Source organism: Rhinatrema bivittatum, chromosome 8 (genome assembly GCF_901001135.1).
Source record: "Rhinatrema bivittatum chromosome 8, aRhiBiv1.1, whole genome shotgun sequence".
Taxonomy (NCBI): domain Eukaryota; kingdom Metazoa; phylum Chordata; class Amphibia; order Gymnophiona; family Rhinatrematidae; genus Rhinatrema; species Rhinatrema bivittatum.
The window spans coordinates 183589081-183616315 of NC_042622.1; the positions used below are offsets into that span (position 1 = coordinate 183589081).

Consider the following 27235-nt stretch of genomic DNA (forward strand, 5'->3'; position numbering starts at 1 on the left):
TAACCCACCCTCCCGGCCCTATCTAGACACCCCCCCCCCCCCCCACCACCTTTATCTGAAAAGTTACTACTGCCTCCAGACAGTAGTAACTTCCGTGCACCGGCGCGGCAGGCCCCGACACAGACCACTGTGTCGGGGCACTCAGCCATGCCCCCGGACCGCCCACACGCCCCCTGAACACGCCCCCAATCTGAAACCACGCCCCCCTGGCCACGCCCCCAGCCACCCCTTTTTGCAAGCTCCGGGACTTACGCGCATCCTGGGGCTTGCGCTCGCCGCCGAGCCTATGCAAAATAGGCTCGGCGCGCACAGGGGTTTTTTAAAAGGGCCTCGCGCGTACCGTATGCGCATAACCCTTTTAAAATCCGGCCCACAGGCAGCACGTAAGCAGAACTTACAGATACACGGATCTACAGTCCGGCTAGCACCGGATTATTCAGCGAAAGTGGCTGCACTAGGCAGATCTTTTGTACCTCTTTGCAGCAAGCTTATTGAGAGGAACATAAAATTCACATTACAGTTTCCAACTAAACTGCGAGTAAATTATGGTGGCAAGTGGACAACATAGGAGACCCTGGCTGCTGCTGCTCAATCTTTCGTTGCTACAATAAAGGATGGATCATGACGGTCTATTACTTTAGTGAGTGACACTAAGTCCAAAAGGCGGTGGGGGTAGGATGTGTAGCTCAGACACATCCGATTGATTTTCATGGTGGGCTTCTCGAGCCCTTTGGGATCTTTAGGGGGAAGGGGGGAGAGTGAGGTAAGAATAAGGGGTTTAGGGCACCTGTACTATTGTATAATGTTTATTCCGCTTACTGGAACTTTAACTTTGGTTTATATGGCTGGAAAAATTGTTACTTATGCAAGTAAGAGTGCAACATATAGCGGGGGAGGAGGGCTAGGCAGGGAGCCCTCGCCTCATACATCTCATTTGAAATTACAGAAATATTAACACTTACTCATGGGAGGTAAATATAGAATCCTATCTTGGAATATCGATGGTTTCGGTTCACCTATTAAAAGAAAAAAGGTGTTTCAACAACAACTGCGGCGTCTTCAGGCTACCCTAGAATGTTTACAGGAAATGCATTTGAATGCAGTGGAAAGTGCAAAGTTATGTAGAGAATGGGTTGCTAATTGTTATTTTTCTCCTGCAAAAGGTAGGAAGAGTGGCATTGCAATCCTAGTACACAAAACCACTCCACTAATAGTCAACAAAGAGTTCAACATAGTGAACGATAGTGAAGGTAGATTATATTATAATTATGGGTACTTTGGCAGGCAAATCTATCACCTTGTGTAACATCTATGCTCCAAATACCCACGATCCAACGTTTTATGCTCATATTTCCAATATATTATTGACGAACGGAGAGGGAGAGCTGCTAGTGGCAGGGGATCTTAACTGTGTGCATGAGGCTCAATTAGATAAATCTCAACTCCCTAAAGGCTGTAAGATACGGGTGGATAATGGAGTCACAATACTTACAAAACAATTGCAATTAATTGATGTATGGCGTATGTTACACCCCGATGTGCGGGAATATACTCATGTTTCTAGAGCGCAGGGTACCATGTCAAGAATAGACCACATATTAATTACTGACAGGGTGTTTAGTAGGGAAGCAGCAGCTGATATAGGTGCTATAGCTATAGTGGACCATGCTCCAGTGTGGGTGGATATTTGGTTTTCTAATGAACGGTCCAAAAAACAAAAATGGAGACTTCCGACCCATCTAATGGAGGATACTTTCATCGATTCTTACGAACAAAATGGGAGGAATACGCCAAAAATAACAGCCAGCATAGTGACAATTCAGTCTTGTTTTGGGAAGCCAGTAAGGCCATTTTAAGAGGGGAAATAATTGCATATTCCATAAAGAAAAACAAACAGTTAAATAATACTATTTTATCTTTAGAAAGCCAATTGCAGCAGGCAAAAAAACGTTTGGCAGAACATCCTTCAATTACACATAAGGATTCATATCAGGCATGCCTTAATGCCCTAAACTCATACCTGCATTTGAGGGCACAGAAAGCTATGCAAGCCTCTGAACATCATTTCTTTTGTTTTGGTAATAAATCAGGCAAGCTATTGGCCCGTTTGGTCACCATAAAACGTAAAAAGGCATATGTTAGTGGGCTAAAAACATCAACTGGGAACTGGGTAACAAAGACATCTGAGATTTGTGAAGTCTTTCACCACTTTTATGAGCTTCTTTATACGGAAGATAGAGGGGGCAACAAAAGGGGCGAAGATACATTTTTTGAGGATTTAACACTACCTAGGTTGTCGGTTGCTCATATAGAATTACTAAGTAAACCCATAACAGAGATGGAACTACTGGGGGGTGATCAAATCTAGTAAAGGGAGAAAGTCACCTGGTCCGGATGGCCTTCCAGTGGAATACTATAAGATATTGAGCTCTCAGATAATACAGCCCCTATTTTATTTTTTTTAACACTGCATGAGCAAAGGGACAATTTCCTTCCACTTTTAACAAAGCCTATAATTACAATTTTGCCGAAACCGGGGAAAGATCTCACCCAAGCATCATCATACAGACCCATCTCACTATTAAATAGTGACCTAAAATTGTATGCACGGATTTGGGCCCTGAGATTGGGAGAGGTTATACCGAGTTTGATCTCACCATATCAAGCCGGGTTTGTAAAGGGCAGAAATGCCGGTACACACATTATAAGGTTTATTTCGGCGATCGAAACCTCTCTTCGGGGGCAGTCCAAACCACTGGTAGTGAGGTTTGACTCCGAAAAGGCTTTTGATAGAGCTTCCTGGGAATATATGTTTTCTGTGTTGAAACGATTTGGTTTTACGGATTCCTTAATTAGGGCTATATCAATACTATATCAACACCCTGAATCATATATATTAGCAAATGATGATATTTCTGGGGCTAAACAAATTAAGGGGCAGACTTTCAAAGCCTACGCGCGTAAATCCAAGTGGATTTACGCGCGTAGGGGGGGTTACGCACGCCGGGCCTATTTTGCATAGGCCCGGCGACGCGCGCAAGCCCCGGGACGCGTGTAAGTCCCGGGGCTTGAAAACATGGGCGGGGTGGGGGTGGGGCCAGAGGCTCCACTGCCGCTGGGCTTGGGGATCGCACGCCGGCACTTGGCCGGCGCACGCAACTAACAAATTAAAGGTTGGGGGAGTTTTAGGTAGGGCTGGGGGGCGAGTTAGGAAGCGGAAGGGAGGGGAAGATGGGGGGGGGGGCTGAAGGAAAGCTCCCTCCGAGGCCGCTCTGATTTCGGAATGGCCTCGGAGGGAACGGGGAAAGCCATCGGGGCTCCCCTGGGGCTCGACGCGCGCAAGGTGCACAAGTGTGCACCCTCTTGCGTGCGCCGACCCCGGATTTTATAAAATAGGGTGTACATATGAGAGCGCTGGGTTGCGCGCACAAATGTACGCCCGTGCGTACGTCTTAAAATCCAGCCCTAAGCGAGGAGTCAGACAAGGTCGCCCTTTGTCCCCAATCCTCTATATATTGTCCTTAGATCCCTTGCTAAGGCTGAGTCCTTGACAATTCAGGGGTTCTCGTATAAACAATGTTGTTTTTCTGTGGCGGGCTTTACTCATGATATGCTATGCTGCTGTTTCTGGGTGATCCAGTCCGCTCTCTGTCAAAGGTCCTTCATCTACAGCAGACATTTGGCCTTTTTGCTGGATTAAAAATAAATACAGACAAGTCTGAGGCACCAGATATAAAGATACGGGATCTTTACAATGCTCTTGGCAGGGGCGGTTCCCTTTAAAATGGGTATCAGACAAGTTCCAATTTTTGGGAATATTTATACCAGCCAACCCAAAACAATTGTATAATCTTAATATAACTCCCCTAAAGAATAAGATGCTTAAACATCTTCAAGCGTGGCGTGGTCTCCCTCTCTCCCTGTCAGGGAAAGTTTTACTTTTAAAAATGATGGAAATCTCAAAGTGGCTTTATGTCTTCAATATGTTACCTATATGGTTACAGAGAGCTGACATTTTGGAGATACATAAAGGAATCAAACAATACCTGGGGGGGGGGGGGGGGGGGGAGGGAAGCGAGCACGTATTTCCTTAACTTTATTAATGAGGCTGAGAGCAGAGGGCGGGCTGAATTGCCCAGATTTAGGTGTGTATAATCAGGCTAGTCTGTTATGACATATTAGAGACTGGATTCTGGATACAGAGTTGGGTTCCCCTTTAGCTTATTACAAGCAGTGGTTGGACTCGTTTGCACTAGGAGTGGTACTGCATGCAGAGCCAAAATACCTCCCCCACCATATTACAAACAGTGCAATTATCCGTCCTCTAAGACTGACTTGGCGGTACCTTTGCAAACATCTTCAAGTGACCCCTACATCTACCGCTTGCTTACCAATGTGGGGATCCCCAATGTTTACTCTGGGTATGGAACAGCAACTTTACCAATCCTGGAGAGCGTGCGGCTTACAGTTTATATCACAATTTCTCACTCAAGAAACTCCCCCAGGTCATGTACTGAGTTTTCAAGAATTGACGGAACAATATCGTCTAGATACTAAAGATTTCTACGTTTATTTCCAAGTTCGCCATTATGTACATGAGGAATTAAAAAAGAATACGATGCTTTTTAATTTTCAAGAAATTTATAAGGCCTTACGAGGACCAGATGGCAATCGTCAAAAGTGTTCACAATATTATAAAGTGCTCATGGACTTACAGTCATCTACAGAGCTGGACTCACTGGTATCCAGATGGAATAATACACTTACGACACAGTTGACAAAAGCAGATATGCTTTACTGTTTCAAGATGATTCCAAGCACAGTGGAGAACGTGACACTGAGAGACAAACAATTCAAATTTTTACACCAAGCCTACTATGATCAGCAACGGGCCTATTATATGGGTGCAGTCTCAGGAAAGTTATGTATCTGTTGCTCTCATCCGGTACTGGACTTCTTCCTTTGTTTTTGGTCCTGCCCTACGCTTCAAACCTTTTGGAGTTTCTTACGGGATTTGGTTCAAACTTTATGGCACAAACACATCCCCTTAATCCCTGAAATCTGGTTATTTGGACTGCTGGATATGTTGCCTTCAGACGTTACAGACCATCAATTACAATTACTTGGGAAAATGATAATTATAGCAAAATCCGTCATATTGATACAATGGACACAACCGAAACCGGCATTGCAAGAAACCTGGAAATCACAAATTTTCAAACTGTTAAATATGGAATTTCTTACCGCCAAAAAAAGGACTGACAACAAGTTCAGACAAATGCAGTTTATTTGGCACGACTATATATCCACACTACCGAAAGAATCAACACAGTTTTTACAACTTTCCATTTAAAAATGGAAAGACAGTTTGACAATAACATACAATAATCAGACTTTGAGATCCAAATTCTTTTGGCTTTTGTTATAGAACATTGGTCTATGATTGGCAGGCTACGCAGCATTAGGGGTAACAAAGTATTTCATGAATATTTTTTCGGGAACAGGTACAGGTGCTAAGGGAGGGAAAGGGCGGGGGGAAGGTTAGGGCATAGGGTATGGGTTGAGGAAGAAAACTAGAAAATTCCAAGTTGTATCTTTCACTTTGTATGCTGCAATCCAACACAAAGGCAGTAATTATGTACTAATAAGCGCCATGACAACAAATGGCGATGAATAGAAGTGTTAAGGTTACGACAGCTGTCCCAGAGAATATGGGAGTTGATGTCCGAAATTTGGTTCACACCAATAGAATTATTTCACAGTTTTGTGTCATGTTATATACCTTCTCTGTTGACGTAACAGGTATGTGATATTTACTGGTATCTTTCGTTAACATTGTAATGTTTAATTGGATTGCTGTTAATAAAACTAATTACACAAAAAGATTAGGAGTGCTTATTTAAAGAAGAGGCGGACTCTTCTCTTGCCTTCTCATACAGCGAATTTCTTTTATCTGGGATTTTACTTGAGATAATGACAACATCCCAAAACAACACCCCCCTCTGACCCTTGGGCACAGTGGGGGTGTTGCTATTATCTCTCCCTGGCCTTTGAACTAGTTGCAAATAGTTGCCGCACTCTTTCTAACGCGTCCTTGCTGTATCGAGCTGAAACAAATTGGCAAATCTGACTGCCTCATACTAAAATTCCAAGGTGAGGAGAATCCTGGAATTGCCTTAATCTACCACCCAATTTAAATGGAAGCCCACATCTCAAAAGTGGTAAAAACCTCCTTCGTGCATCTGCTTTAGATTCACTAACTGCACAACTATTTTGACAAATACAGCCTTGCTACTATGATATATGATACTATGATATATGATTTATGAGAGTCCTAGACTTCATGAAAACTAACTTTTTCAAAATGGGGGAGTACCTGAAGGAATCGTTAGCTGGTTGGGAAAATCTAGGAGAGGTAGAAGGGTGGTGGGCAAAACTAAAGGGAGATACATAAGAGCAACTAATCTTTTTGTTACGAATGTGTTACGATACATGGCTTGCAGGAAGGCCCCACGAGCCACCTTACTTATTCCTGATGCCGACTGACCCCCACATGCAACAGGAACACCACTCTCCACTTCCAGGGCTGTGCCATGTGGCACACATGCCGACCTGGTGTCTAGGCCCCGCAGCTGTACTGCTCCTCCTGGCTTTCTCTCTAGGTGTGCACGTGGGGCGGGTGCCTAAACGTAAAGGGGCCATGGTGGAAATCCTGATTCAGGGCTCCATGATGACAACAGCCACAGCCGGTATATAAGGCCATTCTTGATGCCCCTCAGATGCCTCAGCAACAGGTTTCCCACATTGGCAGTGCGTGTTGTTCCTGCGACTCGACTCCTGAGTTTTGTCTGCATTCCTGAGTCCACATCCAGCCTTCCAAACCCAGCCTTCCATGTTCAGCCTTCCTCATCCTGCCTTCCTTGTCTTACCATCTTCATCTAGTCCTGCCTTGTCCATGTCTTCAGTGTGTCTTCATCCTGGCCTGATTTCTGAACCTGACTTCTTGCCTGGAGCTGACCACGATTGCCTGCAGCCTGCTACAACCTTGGCCTGTCCCTGACTCCTTATGTCTGCTGCCTGGTGCACCCTAGGGACCCACCTAAGCCACTTCTGGCAACCAGAACCCAAAGGCTCAACCTGTGAGGGAGGCAGCTGGTATAGGTGAGGCTCCAGCCTATCCCGCTACAGGGCGTGTTTACCAGCTGTTGGCGTAGGCCTCATAGATTCACCTATGATGCTGTGTGAACTATGCCACAGCAACAAGGGCTCACATCCACGCCACCCATTACAGAATGTAAATAAATGGAAGGGGGAAAAGAGACCATTATGGTTTTCTAAATAAGTAGCTGAAAAGGTAAGGGAGAAGAGGTTAGCATTCGTAAACTACAAGAGATCACAGAAAGAGGAAGACTGGTGACAATATCTGGAAAAATTGAGAGATGCTGGGAAAGTAGTCAGGAATGCAAAAATTCAAATAGAAGAAAAAATTGTAAATATGGTAAAAAGGGGGATAAGACTTTTTTTTTTTTTTAGATATGTTAGTGATAGAAGGAAGTGCAAAAGTGGCTTTGTGAGAATCAAAGGTGAAGGGGAGGAATATGTATGTTCTTATGTTCTTATGAGGAAAAAGCAAAATTGCTTAACAAATATTTCTGTTCAGTGCTCACTGTGGAAGGGCCTGCAGCAAGACCACATAAAACAAACACAAATAAGTCTTGAAATGAGGTAAACCTCAATCGATTTTCAGAACAGTGTGTTTGTGAGAAGCTAACTAACCTTAAAGTAGATAAGATAATGGGGATGGATCGCTGCTAAAACAGAGAATAGTGCAATTTTTTAAATCCAATGGACTGCAAGGATCCAAGGCAGCACAATTTTACCAGAGGTAAATCTTGCCAGACAATTCTGATCAATTTCTTTGATTGGGTAAGCAGAGAGTTGGATCAAGGAAGATTGCTAGACGTAGTGTACTTGGATTTCAGCAAGGCCTTTCACACGGTTCCACACAGAAAACTTATAAATAAATTGTGCATCCTTAGTATGAATCCTAGTGTGACTGACTGGGTTAGAAACTGGCTGAATGGGAGACGACAAAGGATAGTGGTAAAAAAAATGTTTTCTCTGAGGAGGAAGGACGCATCTTCAAAAGGATATAAAAAGGATGGAGTTGGTCCAGAGGGTGGCTAATAAAATGGTCAGTGGTCTTCGTTATAAAGCATATGAGGATAGATTTAAAGATCTAAACAGGTACACCCTAGAGGAAAGGCAAGATAGGGGAGATATGATAGAGACATTAAGATATCTCAAAGGTTTCCATGCACAGGAGCAGAGTCTTTTTCAATGGAAAGGACAAAGGAGGCTCTAGAACAAGGGGTCATGAGATGAGGGTGAAAGGGGGTAGACTCAAGAGTAATCTTAGGAAATCTTTCTTCACAGAGAGGGTGGTGGATGTGTGGAACAGTCTCCTGGTGGAGTTGGTGGAGACAAAAACAGTCTCTGAATTCAAGAATGCATGGGATAAATACAGGGGATCTCTAAGCAAGCTATGAAAATTATAGTGCTAAATTAATTGGATGGATGGGCAGACTGGATGGGCCATAGGGTCTTGTTCTGCCAACATGGCTCTATGTTTCTATATGTATTAATCACCAGCTGCATTGACTACTGTAATTATCTACTCCATGGCATCCAACAATATAATTGTAACAGAGTTTAAAAAAAACCCAATAATGTATTGCCTGAGCCCCTGAAGAATGGATATAAGAGAGAGATAGTCAGAGTTGCATTAGCTTTATCAGAGAAAGCCTGTGGTGTTTTTTTTTTTTATTATTGTTTGCTGATGTATAGAGCCTTCTGCACATGGACAAAGAAGATGGGGTTGAGCTGAGCAGTGCCCCTTGCTTACTGCTTCTGCAATGGGAAAGAAACCAGGTTAGAGACAGATTGGTGAGAGACTTTGAGAGGGCAAGAAGCATCTCAGTGTAGCTACAGCTAATGGTAAAAAAAAAAAAAAGCAGTTTATAAGCCAGAGAGCAAAAGGAATTGTTTGACCAGAGAAAGATCCTTATTCTTTGGCAGATGCAGGTTCTAATCCAGTGGTACAGCTCTAATAGAAAAAGAAAACCTTTGAAGAGAAGGGTAGTTTCTATGTTACTAAGAGCCAAGAGTAACAGATAAGTATGAGAAAAAAAAAAGTGCGAAACTTCCTGGGTAGACTGGATGGGCAGTTTGGTCTTCTTCTGCTGTCATTTCTATGCTTCTATGTTTCTATGTAAGCAAAAGGAGAAATTTGTGTGGAAGGAAATTTCGTAAAATGACAGCAGCACAGACGCATGGAAAAATAGTAATCTGCTCTAGTTAAAAGTTTAAGTAAGTAAAGCTTGAACTGATTCTGTTTAATTATGAATTGTGACAATAGACTAAAGGATTTGTTCAGTCAGAGGCAGATATTAAAGCCAGAAACTATAAAAGCTGACTGGAACGCAGTTTCAAACACTGACTCTGCACAAGTACCCTGGCAGAGTGAACTGCTGATATAAAGGGAAGTTTTGAGATCTGTAGAATTAATTTTAGATTGGAACCAAATCTCCTAGTTGGGGAGGAAAAATCTAAGGAAGATTTCTCTGCTAACTAAAGCCCTTCTCTGCTTGAGCTGTATACTGGTATATTAGATAAGGAAACGTTTTTTATTGTTTATTTTTTCATTAGCTAGTTCATAACTAGTTCATGGTTCCAATGAATGAGGCATATGCATGCATAGATTCTACCAGAAGATAACTCATATAAAGTGTAGATAAGTCTCTCTTTTTTTATTTTGCTAAAGCTCAGGGTAGTAGCTAGGTGCTGTGTTGTGGCCAGACGTGGACCAGAGGACCCGAGGACCAGAAGACCCAATAGTTCAAGAAGAAGAAAGTGTGACTGCATTCCAGCATCGCTAGCAAAGACTGCAGAACTGTGAGCTATATATTGCACACCTGTTACAAAGACAGTACATTTCTGGCCAGAAACACCAAGCACAGACAGGAATACACACAGAAATACTCAGGGATATACAGAAACGGGTGCACAGAGTGAGGCACAAGGAAAGAATGACAGAAATGTAGTGATCTCACCCAGAGATGTGCTAAGGGGAGGGCGAGGGAGGCAGTCTGTCCTGGGTGGCAACAGGGGGAGGGATGCCATTGCTGCCACCAGGAAGGTCTGTGGGGGCGCAGACAATGACGTGGCAGGGGAAACCCCACCAGCAAAGCAAGGAGATGCAGTGGCAGAGGCCAGCAGTGCCGCTGGCATTTCCTAGAGCCAGCGCAGCAGCGCTCCAGGAGCCAGCGGCAGAAGAATAGGCCAGCATTGCCGCCAGAGGCCAAAGAGAGGAGAGACTTGCCCTGTGAGAGTAAGTGCCAGTGTATGAGTGTGTGTGTGAGGGTATGTGTGCATGAGTGTGTGGGTGTGGGTTTATGAGAGTGTGTATGTGAGAGGGTGCCTGTGTATGCGGGTGGGGATAGAGAGAGGAAGCATGTGTGTGTGTGTGTGTGTGTGTATGTGCAGGGGTGAGAGGAATCATGTGTGAGAGATAAAGAGGAAGCGTGTGTCAGAGGGAGACGGAGGAAACTTGTGTGTCTGTCTCTTTCACACACACACACACACACACACACACACACACACACACTCTCAAGCTCCCTCTGTTTCTCACCAAGTGTGTATGTGTGTGAGAGACAGAGGGAGCATATTTTGTTTGAGTGAGTGTGCCCCCCCTCCCCCCGTTCATCACAATCTCAGGGTAACAGGTATGGAGAGTGGGGGACTTTTTAAAGTCCTTATTAGTTTTAATTACTGGGTGTTATTTGATGTCTGCTGTTTTGAAATATTTTATCAATGTTTAGGAAATTTTTAAAAATTTGTACAGGATCTTCTAATTATTGAATACTAGCTGTACCCGGCCACGCGTTGCTGTGGCTCAGTCTGGTTAAATGGGAAAGAAAGAAAAGAGAAAGCGCACGTTTTTAATATGTTTAATTTCACAATGCTTGTGGGTATACAATATTTTTTGTTGTTCCATTGTCTGCAGATATAGAGATTGTCTGGTTTGCTGACTCTAGAACACGCAACATATAATTGTCCATGTGAGAAGCAATCTGTGTCTAGATGCTTTCACTTTCGTGACGGTGCTTTGCTGGGAATGGGGGTGGAGCGATGCCCATGTAAACTCTTCCCGTGGTGGCTGAGACCCACGGGCAGCTTGACAGCACTGCCTTCCCCCTCCCCCCCCCCCCCCCCCCGCAGTTGCGGGATATTTACTTGGCTTCTCCTTATCTGTGGGACTCAGGGGGCGGGGGAGGAGGGCGAGCTGTTCTCTGTTCAGCTCTTTGCGCTTTGGCTGCTGCAGGCTGCAGCTGCTTGTGATCTATTCACAGCCACTTTCTACTGCATTTGCTCTGCTCCAGCCGTCCCAACTCCCTCCCCCCCTTCCCCGGCGGTGGATGGACTGGCTCGGCGACTCTTCTACCTTTTCCTCCTCCTGTGTGTAACTGTCCGGCAGTCCCTACTCCCTCCCCCAGTGGCGGAGGAACGGGCTGAGCCGTTTCTCGGAGCGGCGACTCGTCTGCCCTTTCCTCCTCCCCTCTGTGACACCCAGCACGAAGCACAGAACTCTATGGTCCGCACATGAGTGGTAGAGCTGCTTTCTACTGCACATTTGCGGTCTGTCAGTCAGAGCCCATTTATATTGTAGATAGCATGTGTTGCTTTTACGTCCAACAGATGGCGCTGTTTTTCCAAAAAAGCATGTTTTTACCTGTCACAGGTGTAACATCTATATAATATAGGTATATAAAAACACGTGCATATTGGAATGCAACATTGTGTCAAAATTTCAAAGCAATCGATGAAGAAATTTTAGAGATTTAAGATTTTGAACAAACGAACATTTACATTTTTATTTATATAGAAGATTATTCTTTTCATCAGCTGTTTTAAAATGTAGATTCTTTAGTATGGTTTTACTACTCTGATTGATTTATATTTCTTGATTGTATTGTTTTGAGGAATAGTGATTTTCTGCTTTTCCATTGTTGCACTGCATACAGAATCTGGCTTGTTGTTTTCAATTTAGTTTTTGTCTGCATGTGTGCGTGTGAGAGAGAGAGAGAGAGAGAGAGAGGAAGTGTGTGTGTGTGTGAGATAGACACATAGGAAGTGTGTGTGTGTGTGAGAGGTTGATGGAGGAAACATGTCTGTGTGTCAGAGAGACACAGAGGAAGCGTGTGTGTGAGAGAAGTACACACACACATACTCCCTCTGTCTCTCATCAAGCATGTATGTGTGTATGAGAGAGAGGGAGCATATTGTGTGTGTGTGTGTATGTATGAATGCGAGCAACAATTTTAGCGTGACAAGGCTGGCGTTAAGTCTTATGCACTCCGAGCCATCTAGGAAAAACCCCACAAAGCCACAAAAAAGCCCAAAATACTGCTTTTCTATGGTTCCTCCTACTTAGTTCCTCCTACTTAGTATCATGCTGATACTAAGTAGGAGGAACTACAGGAATCAGCACGAAAAATTTTTTTTGCCAGCAGTTAGCTTAGGGAACTGGATGCCCATTAATTGAGAGTCTGTTTTCCTAACCCATGGCTGTGAGCGGGTTAGGAAAATGGATACTCATTAACTGGGCGTCCGTTTTCCTAACTGGCGCCCATCCACTTCTCCTGGGTGCCCGATGCCATGGACGCGCTAGGGATGCACAAATTATCCCTAACACATCCTTTCTAGCGTGACCCCTCATTTAAATAATGCATCACATGCCCAGGAGAGGTGGCTGGACATGCATTAGGAAAGCGGACACTCAGTCATGAGCACCCATTTTACAAGAACATAAGAACATAAGAAAATGCCATACTGGGTCAGACCAAGGGTCCATCAAGCCCAGCATCCTGTTTCCAACAGTGGCCAATCCAGGCCATAAGAACCTGGCAAGTACCCAAAAACTAAGTCTATTCCCTGTTTGAAAGGGAGCCACTCATACCCAATCAGACCCTCCCACCTGGAGGTTCTGATTGGGTGACTCAGTGCTCTTTAGCCCGGCCATTTTAAGACTCATGGGGTTCAGTTAGAGCAGCTGCAGAGGTAACATGCATTTTTTCCACACTCTGGTAGGGCCTCCCGGCCTTGCCCAAAGGAGTTTTCTCTTAGAAGAAACACCTCACTGTACATTTCCTGCCACAGGGTCCTTATGAAAAAACAATTTTTATTCTTTTGAATATACATTAGAGCAATACACAGAGGGTCCTTCTTATAATTTACCGTGAGACAGATAGCCCTCTGGGGCAAGAGGCTCTCTACAGGAGACCAAAGACCTGTAAGCCTACTCTACTCACTAGCAGGTCGATACTGTAACGTGCGGTTGAAGATTTCCTGTCTGTAACGTGCTGGGAGCGCACAATTCGGACGCGTAAGGCAATCCAGCGATCCAGTCTCCAGTTTCACGCGTCCTTAGCGCTTCTTAAAACAGACGCATAACCCTTTCCGCACGCAGCATGTATATGATGTGTAAATGAATGAATTAGCTGTATAATGAAGGAATTAGCTATTCCCCTCCGATACTGTGACGCGCGCTCAGATTATCTCCTTTGTAACCCGCTATTTTGCTGCGTCCTTAACCTGTTAGTTTACCGCCTACCCTCTACTTGGTGTTAGTGTGGTGTTCGAAAATTAAAACGGGAATAAAGTGTAAAAAATGGAGGTAAAACCGTAAAGTGTAAAAAACATTGCAGCGTAAGTTGTTTATATATATGTATAAATACCTGTCACTTTCCGAATCCCCCAGGCGTGCGGTCATCGAGGCGGTGGCGGGAGCCGGCGGGCGGATGGGCGCCCGTTCATCCAGGCGGTGGCAGCGGGAGCCGGCGAGCGGGTGGGCGCGCGTTGGATCCAGGCGGCGGTGGGAGCCGGCGGGCGGGTGGGGGCGTGTTCGAGCCAGGCCACGGCCGGGTGGGCGTGCATTCATCCAGGCAGAGGGAGCCGGCAGCGAAAACGGCCTCCGGCTCCCTCTGCCTGGATGAATGCACGGCCCCCGCCGGCAGTGAATGAATGCCCGTGCGATTTCGGCGCTCAAGGCCCCGTCCGGTCTCCGGTGCAGCCCCAGTCCTGTCCCCTCCTCCCGAAGCAAAAAAACCCAAAAACCGAAAAAGTAGCAAGGCTCGGGCCTGCTACGGTAGTCCCTTCTCCCTTCTCCTCTCCTCCCGATTTCGGCGCTCAAGGCGGCCGGGTGGGCATGCATTCATCCAGGCAGAGGGAGCCGGCGGCGAAAGTGGCCTCCGGCTCCCTCTGCCTGGATGAATGCTCAAGGCAGTCACATGCCGTGACATCAAGCGTCGTGACGTCACGCCTTGAGCGCCGAAATCGCACAGGCATTCATTCACTGCCGGCGGAGGCCGTGCATTCATCCAGACAGAGGGAGCCGGAGGCCGCCGGCTCCCTCTGCCTGGATGAATGCACGCCCACCCGGCTGCCTTGAGCGCCGAAATCGCACGGGCATTCATTCACTGCCGGCGGGGGCCGTGCATTCATCCAGGTAGAGGGAGCCGGAGACCGCTTTCACCGCCGGCTCCCTCTGCCTGGATGAATGCACGCCCACCCGGCCGCCTTGAGCGCCGAAATCGGGAGGAGAGGAGAAGGGAGAAGGGACTACCGTAGCAGACCGGACGGGGCCAGGGCAGGTAAGCGGGGGCTGGGGGAAAGTTTGCTGATCATCGGGGAACATAACTGTCCACTTCCTGGTACCTGTCATTTCAAATGTCATTTGAAATGACATTTGAAATGACAGATACCAGCGTGGCCGTGAAGCGTTAGGCCCGCGAACCCAGGATACTGTATAGGCGCTCTATACAGTAAAATGGGTTGCGCGGGCCTAACGCTTGCCTAAGGCTTCGCAGCCGCGGCATGCATTTGCATGCAATTAGAAGAGAGTATCGAGCGGTAGGTGAAGAGAACTGTGCGTGCGGGGAACGAGGGTGTGCCTGACACTGCCGCACTGTTTCTACCGCGGCCTTAGAGTATCGATCTGTAGGTAGGCAAGCACCAGTGATGGAGCCTGCTGTGAGAAACAATGAGGGCAGAGAAGATATCCAGATTAAGATTTAAAGCATTTTTTGGACTTAAAGAGTAGTGGGGAGATTTCTGGATCTCCCTTCCCCACTGGGATTTCAGCGCAGGAATAATAGCCTGGTCCCCAGGTTTTTCCACAAGAGCAATCACCTGAAGTTCCAGCTGAGGAATAAAGAACAGCTGGGAGAGTAAGCGCATATTTACAATCACCTTAGGCTCTACTCAGAGGTCTGCAGTAAAGACACCTATCTACACAGAAAGAAAGCCTGTAACTACAGTCAGATGTACACTCATCATTTTGGGACAATGGACTTTATTTAACTTTATGAATCAGTAAACTTTATTTTAACACCCAGACCTGGTCCTGTCTAATTATTGCTACAGCTTCTCACCCCATGAGAAGCACTTAAAGTACAGCACACACACTGACGACCTTCTTTAATCATCAGGGCCATAAGCAAGAACTTCCCCCCCCTCCCATAAACAGACCCCCCCCCCCCCACCGGGATTAAGAGTCAGTGTGGGAATGAATGGTTAACTGGAGCAGCCCCAGAAGATATAAATAAGATTGTATAGCCTTGGGACTTAAAACACCCCACTAAGGGTAACACATGTAAAGCCGCTCATGTTATGGGCAGCTCGCTGTCTGATGGCCCAGCTGCTCTGTAGTTGACTGCCACTGTAAATAATCTTTTTCTTTCTTTTTTTTTCTGGCAGAAATTATATATTTAAGAAATAAACCACATAGCAAAGCTCAGCCACTTTAGATACAAGTTACTATCCTTAAGGATTCAAACCCATTTACTTTAGTCTTGAAAATGGTGTGGCTAGCTTGCACTAAGTTTTCCTATATGATATCATGCATGTATCCAAGGTATACTGTGTCCTACTTTTCTATATACATCTGACAATGGGACCGTGCTCAACACCTCTGTCTTGCACAATGCTGCAGCACCCTCCTCAGGAGGACATGTAGATGCTGTTTAGAAATGATCCTGGAGAAAACAATTGCTGTCAGCTGTGATACCATCAGAGGAACTCACAAAAGAGATGCTGTAGTGTGAGCTTTCAGGATTACACGGATCCCTTCTTCGGATGTGACTGTAGGACTCCCAAGAAATAAGCTTTTATATCTCAAGAAGGGTGCGTGGTGAGGATATCAAGAAACATTCAGCTCTGCATCGTTGCCATTTTTTTTTAATTAACCCACATGGTGGCAACATAAGCTTTGCTTGGAATGACTTCCTTGGGGGTGGAGGGGACAAGAAGGAGGTTTCTGATCAGGGCAAAACAAACAGAGGAAGTTCTGCAAGGTATTATGCCTATGATTCACACATTTCACAGCAGACAAATGTGTGATGAGCTGGAAAAAGGGTGAAAGAGATGGTATCTTTTCTCAAGCCAACTGGAGAGGGAGGGTAATTTCTCTGCAGAAGTTTACCTGCAGAAATGGCCTTTTACAAAACTGCCCATTCAATATACGGGTAAACATACATGCATATGTCCTATTCGCAAGAAAGTTTACCTGGACTATGTGGGCAGAATTAGGGAAAGGTTTGGCATATACAAACACTTTTGGATTTTCACTGGAAATCTGTGCAGACATTTTAGCAGGTGTAACTTGTGCAGGTAGATTTGGTGGGATAATTTTCAAAGTGGACTTACACACACTACAGCTTTGCACCCCCCCCCCCCCAAAATTAACTTTCAGACTCTTAGGCCACCCCGCCTGGGATTTTGATAATTAAACACAACAAATATGATGACATAAGAACTTAAGAACATGCCATACTGGGTCAGACCAAGGGTCCATCATCCTATTTCCAACAGTGGCCAATCCAGGCCATAAGAACCTGGCAAGTATCCAAAAACTAAGTCTATTCCATGTTACCGTTGCTAGTAATAGCAGTGGCTATTTTCTAAGTCAACTTAATTAATAGCAGGTAATGGACTTCTCCTCCAAGAACTTATCCAATCCTTTTTTAAACACAGCTATACTAACTACACTAACCACATCCTCTGGCAACAAATTCCAGAGTTTAATTGTGCGTTGAGTAAAAAAGAACTTTCTCCAATTAGTTTTAAATGTGCCACATGCTAACTTCATGGCATGCCCCCTAGTCTTTCTATTATCAGAAAAAGTAAATAAACCACATCCTCTGGCAACAAATTCCAGAGTTTAATTGTGCGTTAAGTAAAAAAGAACTTTCTCCAATTAGTTTTAAATGTGCCACATGCTAATTTCATGGAGTGCCCCCTAGTCTTTCTATTATCAGAAAGAGTAAATAACAGATTCACATCTACCCATTCTAGACCTCTCATGATTTTAAACACCTCTATCATATCCCCCCTCTGCCATCTCTTCTCCAAGCTGAAAAGTCCTAACCTCTTTAGTCTTTCCTCATAGGGGAGCTGTTCCATTCCCCTTATCATTTTCCCACCATTCATCCCGGACTAATCTTATAAAAACACATAATTGGACATAGACAATTTTTCAAAAGCTGTTTACAGGGATACATACCAATTTAAAAGGGTAAAAGGATTTTTTTAAACTGCTTACCTTAAAAGTGCCTATTATATTTATTTATTTATTTATTTATGCATTTGATTTATATAAGACTGAAGACTTGGCTGTTTAAACAAGCCTTCCCAGACAACTCCTAACTACCTCCATTTCCTCCCAAACAATGTAGCCACTTAGGCACTGTAAATAATTATTAATTTATGTTAACAGTACACTGTTCTTTTTCTCTTTCTCCCAGTTCTATTACCTTGTTTCATTGTAACTGCAACTCCGATGCACTAGTTATAGTTTTATTGTTCTTTGCACCCCTTGTTCTAATGTAAACCGGCATGATGTGATCTGTTCATGAATGCCGGTATATAAAAAACCTAAATAAATAAATAAATATTCTGCTTTTCTGGCACTTCAAAAGTATGCACAGTTCAAAGGTAAATTATGCTCTCACTTTCTTTTCGAGAACTGGTACAAAGCTCATGTATAAAAGTCAGACTCAGATTTAAGATTATGGTGCCCATACACAGAGGACTGAGAGTGGGGGTGTTTTGCCCCCAGAAATCAAAGAGCAGCAGGGGAAGTCCTGTCTTTTGGATACCTTGAGAAACAGGCACTTAGGCAATGTTGCTATGCCAAAATCCGAGCCTGGTAAAAGTACCCGGGACTTTAATCAAATCATAATGTGCATTGTTTCAAATTGTCCCTCAAAACTTTAAATATTAAACATTGTTTTGTTTATAGCTTTAATCTATGTAATACAAATATGTTTCAGAAACCATTGTCTGCTGAATGTATCATCGCTGTATTTTGGGGTAGGGGGGTAGACCATCCCCAAAAAATCAAGAAATGTATAAAACAAGTATCATACTTCCGGCTTTCAATACAGTAACTTAAAGCCCTCCGAGTTAACTTCTGACCGGCCGCGCTCATTATTGAAGGATTTACTCGGGGGCTGGCAGGAAATCCTTGCAGCAGAGGTTCCGCCCTCAATGTCACGTGCTCCATCCGCGTGACCCCCTCGCCCGCCAGGCTGCGGGCGCCTGCGCAGTGCTCATTTCCCCGCTGTCAGCATGAGGAGGAGGAGGTGGCGGCGGCGGTGGCCGTTGCTGTTTGTGTCTTGTAGAGGCGGTGGCGCCGCCTCTTGTTGAGCTCCGTCCCCGGACTGGAGTGGGGGGGGGGCTGGAGGAAGAGAGCGAGACCATGGCGGAGTCGGGCCCGGCCCCTCGTGCGGACGGTAAAATCCCGCGTCGCTCTTCGCCTTGCTGTTGGAGGGGGGGAGCGGGTAAAAGAGGAGGGGGGAATGAGGCGCGGCCTATGGAGCCCCGGCCTCGCCTGGAATCGCACCCGAGTGCTTCCCTCTGCTTCCACCCGCTAGTTCCTTTCTACTCGTGGCTTGAGGGGCGGGAACTGCGAAATAAAACCGTTTTTTTGTTGTTGTGTCGTAGTCCCTGGGTGGCTGATGGATGTGGGGTATCGGAAAATAAGACCCTTCTAAAATGTGATATTAGACATTCCCTTAATAATAACCTGTCTGTTATTGTACTGTACTTGCACCTTGTAGATGTTTGTTTTGCTTAGTTTCAGCTGAGAAAGATGAATAATGTAATGAAAATAACCCCAGATAAATATTTAAAGCTTGCTGGTACGGTAGCATCAATTTCTCAGATTTAAGTTTACACAGTGTTTTATTTTAGGTATCTGTTTTTATAACATTTATTTTGAAGGCTCTTGCTTTTTTTTATACTATAACTTAAAAAAAAAATTTCTGTTTGGAATTTGTTAGATTTAATTGCTCCTCTTTCCAAATTGGAGCTCATGGTGAGATACAAATTCATGTACAGTAGGTGGGATCCTACCGCAGAGGGCTTATAGTCTAACTTTGTATCTGAGACAATGGAGGGTGAAGGGATTTGCCCAAGGTCATAAGGAATATCAGTGAGAAGTGGGATTTGAACACTGGCTTTCCTGATTGGCAGCCTGCTGCTGTAATCACTGAGCTGCTGCTCCAAACTGTTTATTATTATTATTATTATTTTTTTTTTTAATTAACCTCTCTTACAACAAAATACAAAGTTTGGAGACAGAGTACATTATAACATAAGTGTAATGCAGGGTTAGACCAGGGGTCCATCCAGCCCAACATCCTGTTTCTGTCAGTAGCCAAACCAGATCTGTAGGAAATGCCTAACCTTTTCTTGTTGCCTTCTCCCAAGTATAAGTGGTGGATTTCCCTAAGTCAGTCTGGCTAATAAGTCTTTATAGAGTATAGACTCTTCTTTCAGGAACTTTTCCATACCCTTTTAAACTCAGCGGTGCTGTTTGCCTTGATCATATCCTCTGGCAACAAATTCCATAGCTTGATTGTATGTGGAGTGAAAAAATACTTTTTCCTATTTGTTTTAAATCTGCTAGCTAGTTACAAGGATTGTCCCTTAGTCCGTGTATTATCTTAAGGAGTAAATAACTGTCTTATTTACCTGATCCGCCTTACTTGTCATTTTATACACCTCTGCTGTATCCTCTTTCTTTTCCAAGCTGAAGAGCCCTAACCTGTTTAGCCTTTCTTCATTAGGGAGTTGTTCCTTCCCCTCTATCATTTTTGACTCTAGTTAAATCACAAGCGGATTGTGATACATTGCAGGAGGACCTTGTGAGACTGGAAGATTGAGCATCCAAATGGCAGATGAAATTTAATGTGGATAAGGGCAAGGTGTTGCATATAGGGAAAAATAACTCTTGCTGTAGTTACACGATGTTAGGTTCCATATTAGGAGCTACCAACCAGAAAAAGATCTAGGCATCATAGTGGATAATACTTTGAAATTGTCGGCTCAGCAGCAGTCAAAAAAGCAAACAGAATGTTAGGCATTATTAGGAAGGGAATGGTCAACAAAATGGAAAATGTCACAATGCCTCTGTATTGCTCCATGGTGAGGATGCACTTTGAATACTGTGTACAATTCTGGTCAGCACATCTCAAAGATATAGTTGCAATAGAGAAGGTACAGAGAAAGGTGACCAAAATGATAAAGGGAATGGAACAGCTCCTCTATGAGGAAATGCTGAAGAGGTTAGTGGTGTTCATCTTGGAGAAGAGGCGGTTGAGGGGGGATATGATAGAGATCTTGAATGAGTAGATGTGACTCAGTTATTTACACTTTCAGATAATAGGACTAGGGGGAACTCCATGAGGTTAGCAAGTAGCACATTTAAGACTAATCGGAGAAAATTTGTTTTCACTCACTGCACAATTAATTTGTTGCCAGAGGATGTGGTTAGTGCAATTAGTGTAGCTGGGTTTAAAAAAGGTTTGGATTAGTTCTTGGAGAAGTCCATTAACAGCTATTAATCAAGTTGACTTAGGGAATGGTCTCTACTATTATTGGCATCAGTAGCATGGGATGATCATAGTGTTTGGGCAGATTCTTGTGGCCTGGTTTGGCCTCTGTTGGAAGCAGGATGCTGGGCTTAATGGACCCTTGGTCTGACCCAGCATGGCAATTTCTTATGTTCTTACAGGATAGTTTGTAAGAGTGCTCACTCTTACCAGTGCATCATCACACACAAATGATGGCAGAAAAAGACCAATCGGCCCATCCAGTATGCCCAGCAAGCTCCCACACTTATTTTCCCATACTTATCTGTTTCATCAACCACCAAGTTCAGGGCCCTTGTTGGTAACTGTTTGATTCAAATTTCCTGCCATCCACTTTCATTGATGGAGAGAGTAATGCTGGAGTTGCATCAAAGGTGAGCATAAGGCTTAATGGTTAAAGGTAGTAACCGCCGCATCAAGCAAGTTACCCCGATGCTTGTTTACCCAGACTGCACAGATCAATGCCTTGTTGGATGTTCTCTGAATGTAAATCCTGATCTCGCTCCTAACCTTTAAATTGAACACCAAGGGAGAGTGGGGATGGAGACATTAAATGTTGATCTTTTACTGTTTTATCACAAGTATAGAAAAAGCTGTTAAAAGTGGAGGCAAAAATATTATTTATTTCATTTAACACATGTTGAAAGAATTCAGACCTGTCTTCTGTTCACCTTTGAAAAAAACAAACCCTAATGGTATTTTTTTTTTTTTTAAGAAGTATGAATCATTATGTCCAGTGAGAGGCTTCTTTAGCATTATGCAACGTGACTTGTAGAATCATAGGGGAAGTGGAGCATACTATGCCAGTGCTTCATAACCCTATTCTGGAGAAAGACTGGTCAAGTTTTCTGGATAGCCACAATGAATATGTATGAGAGTTGTGTGTGCCAGGTCTTCAGTGTACACAAATGTCATGCATATACATTACAGATATCCTGAAAATCAGACTGGTGTGGCTCCAGGGCTGGGTTGGGAACCACTGATTTATACAAAGATACTAGATGAAATTCTAGGCATTAGTATGCAGGATCTCGAAAGATTCCAACATGGTGGACTACAGCCTTTCTCTTTTGGACTTTATGGAAAGTAGAAAATATTAGCTGATCAAAGATCAAAGATAAAAATTCTTTAAGATTATAAAAAAATCAATTGTTAATACTTGTTCAATCAACTTGGTCTATGACTTTAGACATGCCTTTGATTTTGTCAGATATGAAGCGATGGCTTTCTCATAGCAGATTTGTCTTGAACGTGAATAAGAAGTTACCATCTTGCAGCATACCGTTAATTTATCCATTCCCCCTCATTCAGGTTTGAGGATTCTGTGATTCCTATTTCTTCACAGGTGAAAAGTTTAGGTGTGGTTGTGGATTCAAATTTAACTATGCATGAACATATCAAATCTGTTGTTAAAGCAGGCTTTTTTTCAAGTTGATTTGTGTAAATTAAAACCTTTGGATTCTTAAGAGTTGCTTGGCTTTTCAATCCATGCTGTTTTCAGGCATGAACTATTGTAACTCTGTTTTTATAGGGATGTTGGCTAATTCCATCAGAGTACTTCAGATCATACAGAATTCAGCTGCCTGGATTATTCTGCTCAGGGTTAACGGGCCCATAGCATGCCCACATTGTATGAGCTATATTGGCTGCTTGTAGTATAATGTATTAAATACAAAATAGCATTGATGGTAAACAGAATGTTTTGTTTACCACCTTACCTTAGATTAATGCAATGTTGCATATTTTTATAATCCCACTCAGCCCCTTAGATTGTTGCAAAGAGGTTTGTGGTATAGTCTGTCTTTGCATCAAGCTCGCCTTGTGGAGACACGCAAAAGAGCATTTTTGGTTGCAGGTCCAACTCTTTAGAATTTTTTGTCTGATCAGCTCTGGCTATCTAATTGTACAAAGATCTTTAAAAAAAAAAAAGTTATTAAACTCACCTGTTCCAGGTAACGTTAGTTTCCCTTCTTAGTTTTATTACACTGAAGTTAACTAACTTTTGACCAGCTTGTTGTATGCAGTAAGCAGTCAGTGTGATATTCTGTTATCTGACTGTGATAGTGTGTTTGTCTTGTCTGGTTTGTTGAGTATACTTGTTTATGTATGTTCCTGTCTTTAGATTTGTATGCCACGTTGAGCTGTTGATATTCGCGGCATATAAGCGGTTTTTTTTCCTTCCCATAGCAAATGTTGTAAAGACCGTTCAAGAGCTGTGACTATTAAGACAATGGCCAAAAAATCAGTTTTTAAATATATCCCCTGAAATGTCAGATTATGTAGTCCCCCCCCCCCTCTCCTACAGTTGACAGCTCTGCACTTACACTTTTTGAAAAGATCAGTAAATTGCGGTGCAAATCATTTTGAATCTAAATATTAAAAAGTTAAGAATTACTGATAAGAGACTTGTAGTATATGTGTAGAAGAATCCTGTGACCTTCATGTGTGAGTTCTCAGTAAAGTAATTTGTAAAAAAAAAATAATAATAATAAATAGTGATGTCTAGTAAGTAAATATATGCACATCTGGGGATGCTTCTGTTATAAGAGGTTTGATTTCTGGTACAGGTGCTGTAATTTATTTCACATTTCACTGCCTGCATAACTCTGTGTTCCCTTTATGTGTCAACATTCACCTGAATACATTCGCATTCTCCTTGATTTACATTTAAGAACATAAGACATTTATCAGTCAAGAACATATTACATGGACTAAAACCTTCCAAGAGTCAGCATCATACTGAACTTTTGCTTATTACCTGATTCTGGGCTTGATGGACCCTTGGTCTGACCCAGTATGGCATTTTCTTGTGTTCTTTTCTTATGTAATTTTATGAATTGTAATTGGCAGTTTGCAAATATCTTGTGGCCAAATGTAGTAAGTATTTTTCCCATAAACACAAAATGAGAACAGCTCTTTAGTACATCTGGCCCTTAATTTGAGATCTTGGGTGCTGTGGTGTTATGTACCTTGTTTGTTACAGACGGTAATCATAGTCCACCATGTGACTATGATTCTTTTTGGCAAGATAACAACAGTGTTTTTTCCATTGCCTTCTGCAGTCCACAGCAACTGGCAGGGCCAGCCCTGGTGGGTGTGCAGAATCTATAGGCAGGAGAGGGGATGTTTGGGGAAGGGACTGGCAGTAGCATGTCCCTTCTTCACTTGCCAGCCAATTTTCTTTAAAAATATACACCTGTCTGTTAAGGTTTTCTTATGTCAGGGATTTGTACCAGGTTCTCTCCCCAGCTAATTCCGCCAAGTGAGCCTGATCCAGTCGAACCCTGGAAGCCAAGTAGGGTCAGGCCTGCCTAGTACTTTGGGACCATTTTGGAAGACCATGTTCCAGGGGCAGGTTTAAGGGGTGGTGAGCAGGGCAACCACCCTTGGCTCTATCCTGTCCCACCCTGCTTGTCAGTCCATTAGATGTTCGCTGGATGATGTAATAACTGATGTTTGCCAAATGCTACCAGTTTATCTTTCTGTGTGCATCCATCTTTGTAGATTAAAATAGAAAACTTTAGCTTGTAATTTCTTGCATTATTTACTACCTACTCCTTTATTGAGAATACTGGACTGAACATGTCTCTTGGTCTAATGAAATTAGGATAGCTGGAAAAGCTCTTTCTTTTCAGTTTTAAAATATCTCAACAATGCTTTTAAGCATTTTGTAAATACAAGTATAGCACGAGTTAGGGAAGGGGGATGGCATCAGAGGAAGAGAAAATGGCAATAGCTTTAGCTTGCTCATTTCTAGAACATGGTGCTGGAAATGTTTCATGTTGTGGGAAAAACATTGTGGTGGTAGTTACCAGATTCTGTAATAGTCTGAATATTGAGTTAAAATCAGACAGGTAGAGGTATTAATAAAAATATGGCACCGCTGATTTTGCAAATGTTCTAATTAGACTGCATTAAATTATGATGAATTTTGTGTGCAATCTGAGGCACTTCTTTCACATGTGTCTAGTACTGTGTATGCTGTATTCATTTCAGTGTTGGACAGTAATGTGAAATGCAGTATGACAACAAATGGTTATAAATAGGCTTATGTTTGTGTTGTTTCAGCTATGTTTCTTTAGAGGTAGGAGAGGGACAATATAAAAAATTTTATTTACATTTTCAAAATTTGATAAAATTGTCATAAAACGGAAGCATACTTAGAACACAGTTTATGAATAATTATCAGTCTTAGCGAACAAATGTTACCAAGTAATTAGAATAACACCTGCTAAAGCACAGATTTAGCAGCCAAAATTTATTTTAAAAAAGACTTCTACCCCAGTTTTAGGTAGGTAACAGATTAAACATCCATAAAACTTATAAAACATAAATTTAGCTTTCAATTATGCAGACAATACACTGCAATTCCAAGATGGAAATCATATTAGGGTGGGTTGTGGAGTCCTTGTGATAAGCAGCATCTAAAATAATAGCTCAGGATGTTTATGCTTTACAACCAGCCCTTCCCTCCCATTTTTTACAGGAGTAAACCCATTACCTCATTTTATTAAACTGCTAGCAAACCCTCGGGCTGATACAGAAAAACGTGCGGGAGCTGGCAAGCGCCCACTCTCCTGACGTGCGCACAGGCCACTCTCCTGTGCGCGCGATTTAGTATCGGCCCGCATGCAAATGAGGGCCCGCAGGAAAAAGAGGCGCTAGGGACACTAGCCCGTCCCTAGCGCCTCCTTTTTGACAGGAGCAGCGGCTGTCAGCGGGTTTGACAGCCGACGCTCAATTTTACCAGCGTCTGTTCTCGAATCCGCTGATAGCCACAGGTTCAGAAAACGGATGCTGACATAATTGAACGTCTGTCTTCCAACCCGCAGGCCGCGGGAAGATTTTTAATTTTATTTTTATTTTTGGGGTGTACAGAAAAGCAGATTTTTCTGCTTTTCTGTACATTTCCCTGGTGCCGGGCGAAATTAAAATGTGCGGCATAGCTGCGCATTTTACTTTCTGAATCGCACGGGAATAACTAATAGGGCCATCAACATGCAATTGCATTTTGCGGGCGCTATTAGTTTCGGGGGGGGGGGGGGGGGGGGATTTGGCCGCACATTTTCGATGCGGGCTAACAGTGCGCTCCAGCGGAGCGCACTGTACTGTATTGGCCTCCCTGTGATTTGTCAGAGTAATTCCTTGAAAGCTAAGGTAAATAGGTCTTCAAAAGCTTTCTAAATTGCTCTACAATAGAGGCTGATTTGATTACCTAAGGCCTTCAAGACATAAGGCCCATAGTGGCAGAGGGAGAGAGAAGTCCACAAATCTTTTAAGACCTGTGAAAGCGCAGTTGGTACACTGGGTGGGTCATGTGTTCCTTTTCTGATAATATCTTCTACGTTTTTGTGTCTCATCTATCCAAGCATGAGGTGAGTAAACTAAATATTTACTTGTGCCCTTGAATTCTTTAAGGTAGTTTTAAGTTTTATGAAAGATAAAGTTTCAATAGATGGTATTTGGGGGCTGACGCCTCGATGACTGGTAATACTACTGACAAGTTTCACATTTTGTACTGGTTCATCCTCTTTGTAGGGTCCTTCATTTCAGTTTAAACTGATTTTTCACCCATAAATTCCCAGAATTTTCCAAAGATGACAATCTGTTTTAACTGTTATTCACCCTAATTTTAAGCTGATTAAAAAGCTGTTGCAGAGCTGCAAATGCCGTATTTCATGGCCTTCAGCCACTGGAAGCCGGTGTGAGCCAAAGCCCATGCTATGTTTCAAGTCCTGCCTCCTCACCCCCTAAGCAGCCTGCTGTCTGGTGCCCTGAATGCGTTTGAAATAGGCCCAGTCCACTAGAAGCACTTTCTGGCAGGCTCCCTGGCCCTGCACAAAAGCAGAAGTGCAGAGCCTAGGAACTTCAGTAAGCATGCTGCCAAATTAAAAAAAAGAAATAGAGAAGCCTAGAGCTACCACTGGTAAGGATGAATGTTGTTGCAGTGCAGGGAGGGGCGGAAGGTGGGAGAGGGAGATTTGCAGGGGTAGGGGGGACGTGAAAGGGACATGCTAGGTAGGGGATGGGGTAGAGAGGGATATGCTGGTGAGGGGGATAATCTGATTGATATTGTTTTATTGTCCTGGGTTCTGTCCACCAAAAAAATTCCGATATTTACCTGAAAAAATAACGAGTTGCCTTTTTTTTTTTTTTTTTTCCCCCCCCAATTGATTTTTCTCCTGTTTTTGTTCCTGGGAAAAATAAAGAACAACGTGAACCAAAAATGGAAGGTCCCTATG

The 27235-nt window shown here is 43.5% G+C and overlaps 1 protein-coding gene across 2 annotated transcripts in view; it reads left to right on the forward strand.

Moving 5' to 3' along the window:
* The first annotated feature begins 18660 nt into the window (after positions 1-18660).
* The window catches only part of RABEP1 (rabaptin, RAB GTPase binding effector protein 1), a 144171-nt gene continuing 135596 nt past the window's right edge, over positions 18661-27235 (forward strand). For both annotated transcript variants that reach the window (XM_029611999.1, XM_029612000.1), the window contains exon 1: positions 18661-18851. In XM_029611999.1, the coding sequence (XP_029467859.1) occupies positions 18818-18851 (34 nt within the window). In that variant the 5' untranslated portion in view covers positions 18661-18817. The remainder of the gene's footprint in view (positions 18852-27235) is intronic.